Raw genomic sequence first — 12,195 nt, 5'->3', positions numbered from 1 at the left:
TTCCCCCAAAAACGTGTTTTTTAAATACATACATACATAAATTAATGAATAAATATTAATTGTAATGTAAATAGGAAATGAAGAGAGCCAAGTTTGGTGATCAAAGATAACGCAATAACTGAGTGTATGCATTTCATGTAGATGCACAAACAAACAAACAAACAAACAAACAAACAAACATAAATACATTTTATCCAGTCATCTGCGTGGATGCTCAGCCACTCAGAGTACGTACAGAACAAGCTGTTCCCTTGGCTGGGGATGGCACGATGCGGAAGATGTTTTTTCTTCTTTTAAACTACAGGCAGTAGTCAGATAAATATAGCTAGCGGAGCACAGTGGATCGGTTAAAAAAAAACCCGCTAGCAGCTGGTGAAGGGACTTAATTGCGTCTGTCTCTCTTCTTCCCGAGTCTTTTATCCGTGCTGAAGAGAACTCGTCTTCCTGCTAGTTCAACATCACAGGGCAGAGAGAGCCAATGAGTCTGAGTCTTGTTTGCTTCAAATTGGCATTTTTCTATTTGTGGTCTCTGTGAGAACGCACTGGCTGCACAGAACCGCGGTACCAGGGTATGAGAGGCAAGCGCAATTTATACACACTGTGTATTCCGTTAATTGGGAGCAGTTTCAGAGGGACCAATCTTACAAATGCTTTATTGTCTTATAGATGTTTTATGACCCGAAATAAAACAAGAGACAAAGTTAAACAAAGCACAGAACGCAAAGGCACACTCTTAGCACCAAACATCAAACAATTAAGGGTAATAAACCAAAGGGGTTTCTGTAAGTACTGCAAATGCACTGTTGTAGCGTTGCACAACCCTCTTTTTGTGATATATTAGCTGGCATATTCAAAGAGGAACGGCCTCTGTTTTTGCACTTACCTTTATATTATAGACAATACTGTGCCAATCTTTAATAACTAAATGATCTTTGATGATGTTGCACTCCAGGGTTCTTTCTGATTGGTTACTGGATTTAGCACGTTCGCCTCCGACGTAAGATCCTGTAACTCGACCTGTTGGCACGTGTCGGTTTGTTTGCTGTGTTGTACAGTATTTATCCGTCTTGCTTTGTACAATCAAGTAAATGACAAATTGCTCAAATAAGATGTACTCGTTATTTCTATGTTATTTTCTGCATGGATATTTGTGGAATTTGCACTAAGGGTCGGATTGGCCTAAGCTTATTCTAATTTCTGATCAGGAAATACCAACTCAGTTCCATTAGTGAGTTTCATTTTGTGATTTCCTCTTTTTGCCTAAACATGTTTAATTATCTGCTGATTGGGTTTATAAGGAATACTTTGTTGTGCGGCTGAACTGCATAAATACTTCATGTCACTTTCTGACAGAAAATAGATCTCAGTTGTAAAGTATTAACTGATGGCATACTTGCTTTTCTTCTCTTCCTAAAACAATGTTATGATGTGATTGAAGTGTTCAATGTGTGTTTTGTAGAAACATTGGTATGGATTTGTGAATGTTTTCCTAGTTACAAGAGGATGAATTTCCAGGAATTGAAAGATGGATCTCATTAAGTGTTCCTTTATTCCAACACCAGCAACAGCTCCAGTGACCTGTCCCGGTTTTCTGAGGCTCTGTATGAAATATTAGGTACTATGTGCGACATGTCAGCGTTTTTCATTTATTCTTATTGCTTATTACTTTAATGACGTTTTTCACTGGGAAATGGAGCTGCACATATCTTAGAAAACATATCTCTATGGTGAGCTAGTTAATTTGAGATATCAAAAAATTGAAATGTTTAACAGACAAGATGATTAAAAGGAAAGTGTATGGGTAAGCAATCTAACTGTAATTATTGTGCATGTATGAACTCACAATTATGTTGGTCATGCAATTTATATTATATTGTCATAAAACATGGTTACACCTTATATTGACAAGACATTTTACTTGGGTAATTAGTTTCAGTGAAATGGTGTGTACCTACGGTGTGTACGTAAGTGAGGGGTTAACTGCTATGCAAATACACAATGTTATTTGGCTTGTAAATGACTTAAAGGCTTTATGTTGTTTTCGGGTGTATTTGCTTCTACAATGCTGTCGCATACCTACAGCATAATAATACTTGTAATTTGTAGACTTAATATAAAGGGTTACCAAATACATGTGTACACATACCATAAAGTATAACAAGAAGCAGGGTGCATTAATGTTGTGTATCTCAGTCCAGTGTGTGTCAGGTGTAGATTAATATTCCAGTCATCAGCATTTTAAAATAAATAAATAATTGGGATGATTAAAAAAAAAAAAAAAAACTTTCTAAAATTCTGCATGTACGACCTTGTTTTCTGCCGTTTCTGGGACTTTGGGATTTGAATGTTTAAATGCCTAAGCCAGATGTGCACATTATGCAGTACGCAAGTGTAATGCGCACGTCCGTTGTATTGCAGGTGAAAGAACGATCAGCTCTCTGTGATTGTGCAGTGCAGAGCCCTGTCTGTGCTCTTCTGCTTACAGTGTGCGCTGGAAATGTCCCTCTCATCACATTCTGATGTAACTGTCTGAATGCAACGTCGATTGTAAACATACACTCAGCTATAATGCAACAAATTATGAGATTCAAGTGCTTTTGCAATGTGTGTATTGGTGTGTTATTGATTATTTATATGAGCTAATATGTGAAGCAATAAATGCAGTTTTGCAGGCCATGGTCTTTGACTGGAGGTCATGTTCAGTGATTCAGCTTCTGTATGGACTGACTTTTGTGGCCAGATACTTTTAATTTATAGTGTAAGGTGATCTAGTGTAAGGTGATGTAAGGGGACCTCACCTTCTCTGCATTTTGGACATCCACAGACGACTCAAATCAAGATCATGTCAGTGTCGTTTTCACGGCAAGGGGCCAGCGAACAAAGTGCATAATAGTTTCTAATTTAACAAAAGCACACAAAAGATTTTCAACTTCAACTTCCACTTTCTTACAGCTTCTGTAACGTTGTTTTAGTAATATTTAGAGTAATTCCAACTCTTGGAAAGGGTTACCTTTCAGAAGAGACCAGGATTGTGCCTGTAGTCAAAAAGGTTCAAGAGTAGTAACCATTTCATTTTAGGTATGCCATTTTCAAGCTTGTGCTAAGGGGGCGATACTTAAGGGGTTAATTACTCTTCTATTTTACAGATTATTTCTGCACAGTGGCCCCTCCCACCCCTACTTGTTGAGGGTCCATTTTTGGTCGGGTGAATATACACCGATACATCAGTATGCTAGCGGATAAGCCCACTACGATGAAAATGTCATGCAGAATCTCAGTTCACATCGTGATCGTGTTGAACTCTTCCACATACTGTGGATTAATTATGATCGTGTTCATTAGCAGGCCATGCTTCTCTAAATCAATGACTGCTTGGTTGACATGAACAAAGTGCCACAAGAAATAAGAAAAAGTGCACACAATATATTTTCCAAAAGTTTAAAATCAGAAATGAGTTTTTACGATGAGGAATTGGAGCAGAGCAGTAGCCTCTGGTGCAGATTGGGCTGTGGGGGGAAAATCACTTTCATTTTTTTCTTTGGCACAGAAATGAAGAAAGGGGAAAATATCCTGGCTGATTTGAGCAGCCTTGGCATGATTCACACACAGCCTAATTAAAAAGTAAAAAAAAAAAACTTCATATGCAGTGACAGTTTGAAAGTTTGTGGGGTAGAAAGACTTGTTTAATTGCTGCCGTGCATCTGTCATCATAACCGTCATCAGGACCGCTTCTAAGCCCCAGATTTCCCCCCTGCGGAGCGGCCATGTTGGAGCAGGTGGAGAAGAACACAGATCTGCTCTGCAGTCACATCCAAGATGGAGGACATCCTACTCCTGTTCTCCAGTACAGACTCTGAGCGCTGCTCTGTGTGCTGTTACAGTCAGGCCAATGGGAGGTGTGGGTTGATGTGGCTAAGTTATAAACACAAAGGAAGTTATAATTATTAAATATAGCTGCAAGCAGCAATTAAGGGGGGCAATCAGCCATAGCCGCAAATGACCAACTGTCAGCGATATGTGTAAGTTGTTCATTTCTTAATTGGTCGATTTTAGATGTCAACATTTGGTATCCATCAACATTCGAATATATTGTGATCTGACGCTGGGTTATACTGAAAGTACATGCACATCAACAATAATGATCTTGGCTGCTCGTCGTTATTTCGCAGATTTAATAATCAATCGTATGTAAGCGCGCGGGTACTTGTGGTTATCTTCTCAAATTTAGTTTCAGCGAGTCAGCTCCGCCATTCCAGGACATCTGGAGGGCGATGTAACTTATCGTGTACACGGAGTAGCGTCACTATAACTCTTCATTAAAAGACTGTAATGCCACTCGGTGAAACTGATAGACGGCTAATACCGCTATCTTGTCAGGTTCACTCTTTGATAGGGTTTCGTTTTCAGTTAAAAAGATAATTATCGCCGTGTAGATAATTAGTCTGAAATTCAAAAGGCCCCGTGCGGCAAAGAGGTCTCGTTTTCCACGATTACCCTCCTGGGTGGAAATTTAAAACGTTAACAGTATCTAGTAAAGATTATTTATTTATGTGTAATTTTCTCATTTATATTCTCTTGCTGGGGCCTATTAACGTGTTTAAGCCCCGTCCTCTTTAATGTGCAATACCCCCTTCAGTCAGACAAGCTCCACTCCACAAATTAGCTTTTCTAAGACTATTCAAATTTATATAAATTTAAGAGCTCTACAAGGGATTACTGATTTGTAACATTGTGCGTGTGGGGATGAGTCATGGTGTTTGAGCTGACAAAACTGACAGAATAATGCCGGGTTTAAAATGTTTAAAACATCAACCTAAATGGTCCAGGCTCATCCTTCTACACATTATTACGCATTCTATGTGTGTTTATACTGTATCATGTGACGAATGATGACATGTCTCGTTGCAAACCAACGAACAGTGTTCATCCCACACAAATCTAACGTTAAAGGATTACGCACAATACATTTAATCTGCTGTAATGGTATTTGGATTACATTATGAATATGCAATTTAGAATCAACTAATCTTTTCTTGAGGTGATGTGTAAGTTGTGTAAACGCAAAGGAATATGCACTGTTAATTAAAGCATGGGACACCGAATATACTTTTCAAAGCTGTTCCAGATGTAGTGGAGATATTTTAACCACGTCAAAGGCAGGCGACACTTGCCAATTTAGAATAAGCCACGGCCGTAGTTAGAGCTGGGACATGAACAAATTGCCTCACCACAGGATAATTTTAGACATGTTGGCAAACAGAGAAAGCGTTTCGGGGGATATTTTGGAGACGATATCCACTCAGGCGCATCTCTCCATTCGCAGAGCGCGTCCACGGTCTCGCGGTCGCCCGGCGTGAACGCGCATGCCGTGTGGGGTGCGCGCTCGCTCGAGCTCCCAGGTGTAAGGGGACGGGGAAGCACGGAGAGCACGATGATGGCGAGCGCTGCAGAGGAGATCTGTCCCAGCAGTCCCAATTCTGAAAACGGTGTCACGACCGTTCATTTTAAAATCACAAGGAAAAACCAGGACAGACCCTGGAAAGTGAGGTTTATTTACCTGCAGTGCTGTGAGTACCGGTGATTCCTGTCTAAGCCACACAGACATGTTCATTGAGCTATATTATGCTGTAGCCACCCACTCGCTGCGGTGTTTATATATTTACATCAGTGCATATATACATGTAGTTTGATTTGGTAACTCGATAGTAATTCACCCTGAAAAAGCAAACCAAGAAACATCATGTTGTGTTGCTGCACTGACGCATCCCGTTAGCTCCACGGCAGACGATGTCCCGGTGTTGTCGTTTTTTTTCTCGTTCCTGCTGAAGCTAAACCGCTCAAATGCACCGGCATGATTATTTCATATTCACCAAGCCGCAGTTATACAGAGCTAGCCGTGTACCCACCGGGAATGAAACCACCACCACCTCCTGAAATCAAGTTATAATCAGTAATGCGCCGCGTAGCACCATACTCTGGAGGATAAACCCACCATTTTGAAACTAAAACCCCGTTTAACGCGATATCTGCAGGTGGCACATCCCGACGATTCAAGTCATGTGATCTGCCGACCCACTTTATCCGGCTTTTAATTATGGCACTGTTTATTTTATTTAAGAGATACAATGCCAAAAGTTTAGTAGTATAGCCTACCAAGTTTCATTTGTCAAATATGAATAAGTATTAATGCCACCAGATGTAGGCTACAGAGAATATTGTTGTATGTTGAAGCGTGCATTACTGTGGCAAAATCAATTACCAACCGCGCATGCTAAACATTTCACTCGTTTCATAAATTAATTTGTAAAACTGCAGCTCTGCTTTACCAGTTGACCTTGTGTTGTTCGCGGTCAACGCTGTGAATGGATGTGACGCATAAAAGTGGGTTATGTCAACGCTTCAGCAGAGATGCATGAGATGTCGTTTCATCTAGACAGAGAAAGAACGGCCGGAACAAGCGCAGAACATGGTTAGTTTACCGTCACGTTCATGTTCTGACCACCATATTGTAAACTGTGATGTTCAATTAATGAATGGAGGCGGGGAAGCTAGTGGGTAATGCTGAACGATCACGGGAGGGACGTGTGCAGAAGCTATAACCTCCGTGCAGCATAGTCTAATGGGCGGGCATTGGGTTGAAATGTGCAATTAGGTACTGTCATCTGTATGCTGAAACGGATGAAGTAATTCTTGTAGTGTTTGGTGAATTCTTACAATATGTCTTTGTCACGATGAAACCGTGTATGAGGTGCGGTGCGTCTGTGTCCTCATCCTCACGGTACAAGTTGTTTCCATATTTCGTATATAGTGTTTTTTTTTTTTTTTTCTTCATCTCGAGTATAGTTTTAGCAAAACACTTGGATGAAGTGCTCAGTGTTTAAATCTCTCGGGTTTGCGTCCCGAACATGAGCCAGTACATAATTCTCCAAGATTGTTCTGGAGCGCATCAGTCATAATCCCGGCATTTTCCGCACCTCCTCGGGGTACGTTCTCAGAACTATTAAATGCTGAGCGATTTGTCAGTTTCCGTGTTTTCATCTTTTCGGATCAGAAATAACCTTGCTGTGTAATAAGCAGCATTATGAAAGACTCCTCGCTGCAAATAGCTCGCGCATAGCCTTCAGCAACCTCGCAGAACAACGTGTTGTTTTATTAAAGTCTGCCTTGCGCAGACATAATTATTTATTTGAAAAAGTAAGTCGTTCTTTGAAGTTTCTAAATATATTAAACGCCTGAATATATTTACTGTATTTAACTGCAAGAGAGCGGCCATGTCCATTAATACAGAATCAGGGATTGTGTCAAAGGATAAATCATTTGTACGTAGGCTACTTTATGTATGTATGCCTTATGTTTAATTTTATATTACAATATTCTGTGCATGCATATTTTACGCGGTTGTATTCTGGAGACCATTCCTAAATATCTACTGTCGTGTGATTTCTAAGGAGCAAATAATACACCCACTTCCACATTCATAATGCATACATCGGCTCCTGGAACAAGTACAGTGAAGCCGCTATTAGGACCACTAAAGTTCGGTTACGGGGGCTTTGCAACTTCAGGTCGGCTTCCGATCCATCGTCCTGCCCGTCATCGTTAGTGTGAATTAAACCTCTTTAATTGCAAGATTCAGCGGCACACCCTGTTCAGCACTGGATAATTCACATCCGAAAAACGCACAGTCCACACACATAAAATGAAATTAGCTAAGTATACGGCAAGTGCTTCAGTAGGATACCCAGTGTTGAGACATTGTGAGAATATTGGAAATTCAGAACTTTATGGTCTGCAGTTTACTCTGCGTTTCGAGGAAACCTACACTGTATGTAGCTCTTTAAATTGGTTATTCAATTCAATGTGTTTTTGTATAGCGCTTTTCACAGAAGACTGTCGCAAAGACGCTTCGCAGAGCAACACAGAAGGGAATAAAACATGTCAGCCCTCTCATTACACCACACTTGAGATCATCCTGCACCGAACCTTGCTGGAGAACATTATATATACTTTTACGGTGTAGTCTTTAGCCGTGGACAGAAGCCAGAATAGAAAGCAGGCGTTTTCCTGTAGAAATAAACGAGGCAGACCTCGCTTGGGCTGAAGGGATTCCACCGGAAGCCTGGCTGAGAGCGTTTTATCTCCTAACCTGCGGCCGCGGTAACCCACCTGGGGACGGTACTGTTCTGTGGCTGATTCGCTCGCAGGCGCTGGCCGATGCAAATGAACACGGCGGGGCGAACCCGACCGCGCCGAGCTTCTGAAATATTTATGAACGAGTCAGGCAGAAAGGCTACGCAGCTCTGGCTCGTTTATTTTTTTTGTCCAGAAACGGTCTAATGAGGGAGAGGAGCCCTTCCGCTCGAGGGAGGCGTGAAGTCCTCCGAAACTCCTCCGCATATCAATGACGCCTCTCTCTTTATTTAAATCATTATTTTACCCGAGCTCTCCGCGTGCGCCGCGTTCAGACCTTATCGTTATTCAGCGCTGGACGTCCACGCGCACCGCGCCACCTTTTACTCCATTCATAATTCATAATTCCGCCGGCTCTAATTTTCAGGTCAAGGCCCTTTAGCTGAGGCGGGTACGGCTCGGTCCTGACGGGCGTGTAGCAGAGGTCCGCTCTGTTTGTGTCGAGTGACTGTAATCCAATTTGAAGTTCTGCCCCCGTGGAGTTAATGGATAGAAATGTTCATTATCCCATTACTTTCAGGTCTTACAGACTCCCACTCCCCCCTTCACACACGCACGCACGCACGCACGCACGCACGCACACGCACAAACACACACCCCCGGTCCCTGATTCATATGTAAGGAGCTGACATACATATACAGGAGTGCAGGCCGCTTTGGGAATGAGTGTCAGATGGCAGAACCTGACATTTCTCTGTTTCCTTTATAGACACTTTAGAGCCACCTTAGCCTCACTGCTACTGACACAGGTCCCCACATTATACACGGGACCTGTGGGTAATGCGTTATTCTCTCTCTCTCTCTCTCTCTCTCTCTCTCTCTCTCTCTCTCTCTCTCTCTCTCTCTCTCTCTCTCTCCAGTGCCTTTTCCTTTATTTGTCTCATAGTCTCTGTAATTTTTAAATGAAGGGACTGCACACTACTCTGAGGCGAACTTGGGCATTTGTAAATTCTTTTGACCATTATTTAACCAGGAAAAAGATTGTGATATGAAACACAAAGTTACCCAACAAAACAGTCAACAAAATCTACAAATGTCAAAATGTTACAATCATTTTAAAACCATAAGGTTAAAACAGGAGTATTTATTTAGCCGATTCCTGCAGACATGTATGCCGGTTTGTCTGTGTTTGTTCTTTCTGAATGTCAGCGCTCCTTAGCGGAGGGGACACTGCTGATTTACCTTGTGACATTATTTAAATACTGCCGTCGCTGAGTTATTCCCCTGTAATCTACCATCGCGTCGTTAATGGAAGTGTTTTTTTCCCTTCAGTCAGTGTGATTTACAGAGTGCTGCTCACGCAAGCTCCTTTGTTGCTCATTCGGAGAATTCTGACTTGCTAATGCTATTCATGCATCCATAACTAATCCTATGAAATGAATTTCTGCTCTTATGGAAATGAGATACAATTTGCAAGCGGTTTAGAGAAAGTTGTTTGTGTGCTTTTTTTGTTTTGTTTTTTTTTTTTCCTTTAACTTTCGCTTCTGTGGCCCGTTCTCTCCGTTTCCCTGCTGGAAGTTAATCAGGAGCGGCTCCTTAATATGCAACCATGCCGCAGAAAGCTGTCCTTGTAAGTAGGTCAGTGGAGATGGGGCTGGGGAGGAAGCCGTGGGCACAGAGACAGAGTCAGGGAGGACGGTATTAGCATGTTAGCACGTAGGGGAGAAAGGTGTTAGCGTGTAGGGGAGAAAGGTGTTAGCATGTTAGCACGTAGGGGAGAAAGGTGTTAGCATGTAGGGGAGAAAGGTGTTAGCACGTTAGCATGTAGGGGAGCAAGGTGTTAGCATGTTAGCACGTAGGGGAGAAAGGTGTTAGCGTGTAGGGGAGAAAGGTGTTAGCATGTTAGCACGTAGGGGAGAAAGGTGTTAGCGTGTTGGGGAGAAAGGTGTTAACATGTTAGCACGTAGGGGAGAAAGGTGTTAGTATGTAGGGGAGAAAGGTGTTAGCACGTTAGCATGTAGGGGAGCAAGGTGTTAGCATGTTAGCACATAGGGGAGAAAGGTGTTAGCATGTTAGCACGTAGGGGAGAAAGGTGTTAGCGTGTAGGGGAGAAAGGTGTTAGCGTGTAGGGGAGAAAGGTGTTAGCATGTTAGCACGTAGGGGAGAAAGGTGTTAGTGTGTAGGGGAGAAAGGTGTTAGCACGTTAGCATGTAGGGGAGCAAGGTGTTAGCACGTTAGCATGTAGGGGAGAAAGGTGTCAGCATGTTAGCGTGTAGGGGAGGAAGGTGTTGGCACATCAGCACAGAGATGGTTAGCGGTTAGCTCAGAGACTGTTGGGGAGGAAGGCATTAGCATGTTAGCATGTTGGGGCAGAAGGTATTAGCGGTTAGTGCAGAGATCGTGTTGGGGAGAAAGGTGTTCACGGTTAGTGCGGAGACTGTTGGAGAGGAAGGCATTAGCACGTTTGTATGATGCATAAAGCAAAAAAATCCAGTGAGCAGTAGTTCTGCGGGCAGAAACGTGTCGTTAATGAGAGAGGTCAGAGGATTAGGGCCAGACTGCTTAAAGCTTACAGGAAGGTGACAGTAATGCAAATAACCTCGCATTACAACAGGGGTATACAGAACAGCATCTCTGAACGCACAACATGTCAAACACACACTCACACACTCACACACTCACACTCTCTCACCCTCTCACCCTCACAAACTCACACTCACACACTCTCTCACACTCACTCTCACACACACACACACACACACACTCTCACACACTCACACTCACACACTCTCACACACTCACACTCACACACTCTCTCACACTCACACACACTCACACACTCTCTCACACTGACACTCACACTCTCACTCTCTCACACTCACACACTCACACACACACACTCACACACTCACACACTCTCTCACACACTCACACACTCACACACTCTATCACCCTCACACACTCACACACTCTCTCACACTCACACTCACACTCACACACTCACACTCTCACACTCTCACACTCACACTCTCACACTCACACACTCACACTCACACACTCACACTCTCTCACCCTCACACCCTCACACTCACACACTCTCTCACACTCACTCTCACACACACACACACACACTCTCACACTCACACACTCACACTCACACACTCACACTCTCTCACCCTCACACCCTCACACTCACACACTCTCTCACACTCACTCTCACACACACACACACACACACACACACACACACACACACTTGTCCATCCAGCTGTTTGACAATTCGTTCAGTGCATATGCATCCATGCTGGAGAGCAATGATGTCAGTGTGTAATTACAATGTAATTAATGTAATGTAATGTGTAGCATACTCTACTTTAGTTTCTAAACCGTTTCTAAACTGCTTTTTATTTCAGATTTCATATCTATTGCAACCATTCTTGGAACTGGAATTTTGGGTGAGTTAAATTATTAATTTTCTTTTTCTAATGTGTCACTTTAAGGTAGTTTATATATGAACACTGCAGTCATCCACCTTAGCCACTAGGCCACAGGCTGCCCCAAAATTCAGAATTCAGGCGCGAGAGTTGTGTTCTGGATGTTATGCTCTGGGTCCAGCTCCCACAGCTCCTCACTGAGGGAGATCCAAAGTATTAATGGTCCCTTGTCACGTATGAAATGGGGAAATGGGCTGTTCATCTCTGTACCTGAAGCGTATCGATAAGACCGCAGGCCCCAACGTGCTTCCTGGCGTTCTGCTGTGCTTCCTGGCGTTCTGCTGTGCTTCCTGGCATTCTGCTGTGCTTCCCGGTGCTCCGATGTGCTTCCTGGCGTTCCGATGTGCTTCCCGGCGTTCCGATGTGCTTCCCGGCATTCCGATGTGCTTTCCGGTGTTCCGATGTGCTTCTCGGCGCTCCTAATCAGCCGCTTTGCGAAAGATTACGAGTTTTACGGCCGCAAAAAACGAGCTGCTACACGGGTGTATTACAAAGGAGGGAAGAGTCTGCAGAAAAATTAATAAACGGTGATTTCATCCAGAATGTATTGTCATCTAAAAATGATTTATTG

General features: G+C 42.9%; 1 protein-coding gene across 2 annotated transcripts in view; it reads left to right on the top strand.

Moving 5' to 3' along the window:
- Nucleotides 1-5,394: 5,394 nt before the first annotated feature.
- Nucleotides 5,395-12,195, top strand: part of si:ch211-51h4.2 (uncharacterized) — a 121,351-nt gene continuing 114,550 nt past the window's right edge. For both annotated transcript variants that reach the window (XR_009708642.1, XM_061240638.1), the window contains exons 1-2: nt 5,395-5,567; nt 11,544-11,585. Coding sequence is in view for 1 of the 2 variants with exons in the window: in XM_061240638.1 (XP_061096622.1) it covers nt 5,432-5,567; nt 11,544-11,585 (178 nt within the window). In the remaining variant the exon portion in view is untranslated. The remainder of the gene's footprint in view (nt 5,568-11,543; nt 11,586-12,195) is intronic.

Source organism: Conger conger, chromosome 4 (genome assembly GCF_963514075.1).
Source record: "Conger conger chromosome 4, fConCon1.1, whole genome shotgun sequence".
Classification (NCBI taxonomy): domain Eukaryota; kingdom Metazoa; phylum Chordata; class Actinopteri; order Anguilliformes; family Congridae; genus Conger; species Conger conger.
This window is presented reverse-complemented; position numbering and strand designations above follow the sequence as displayed.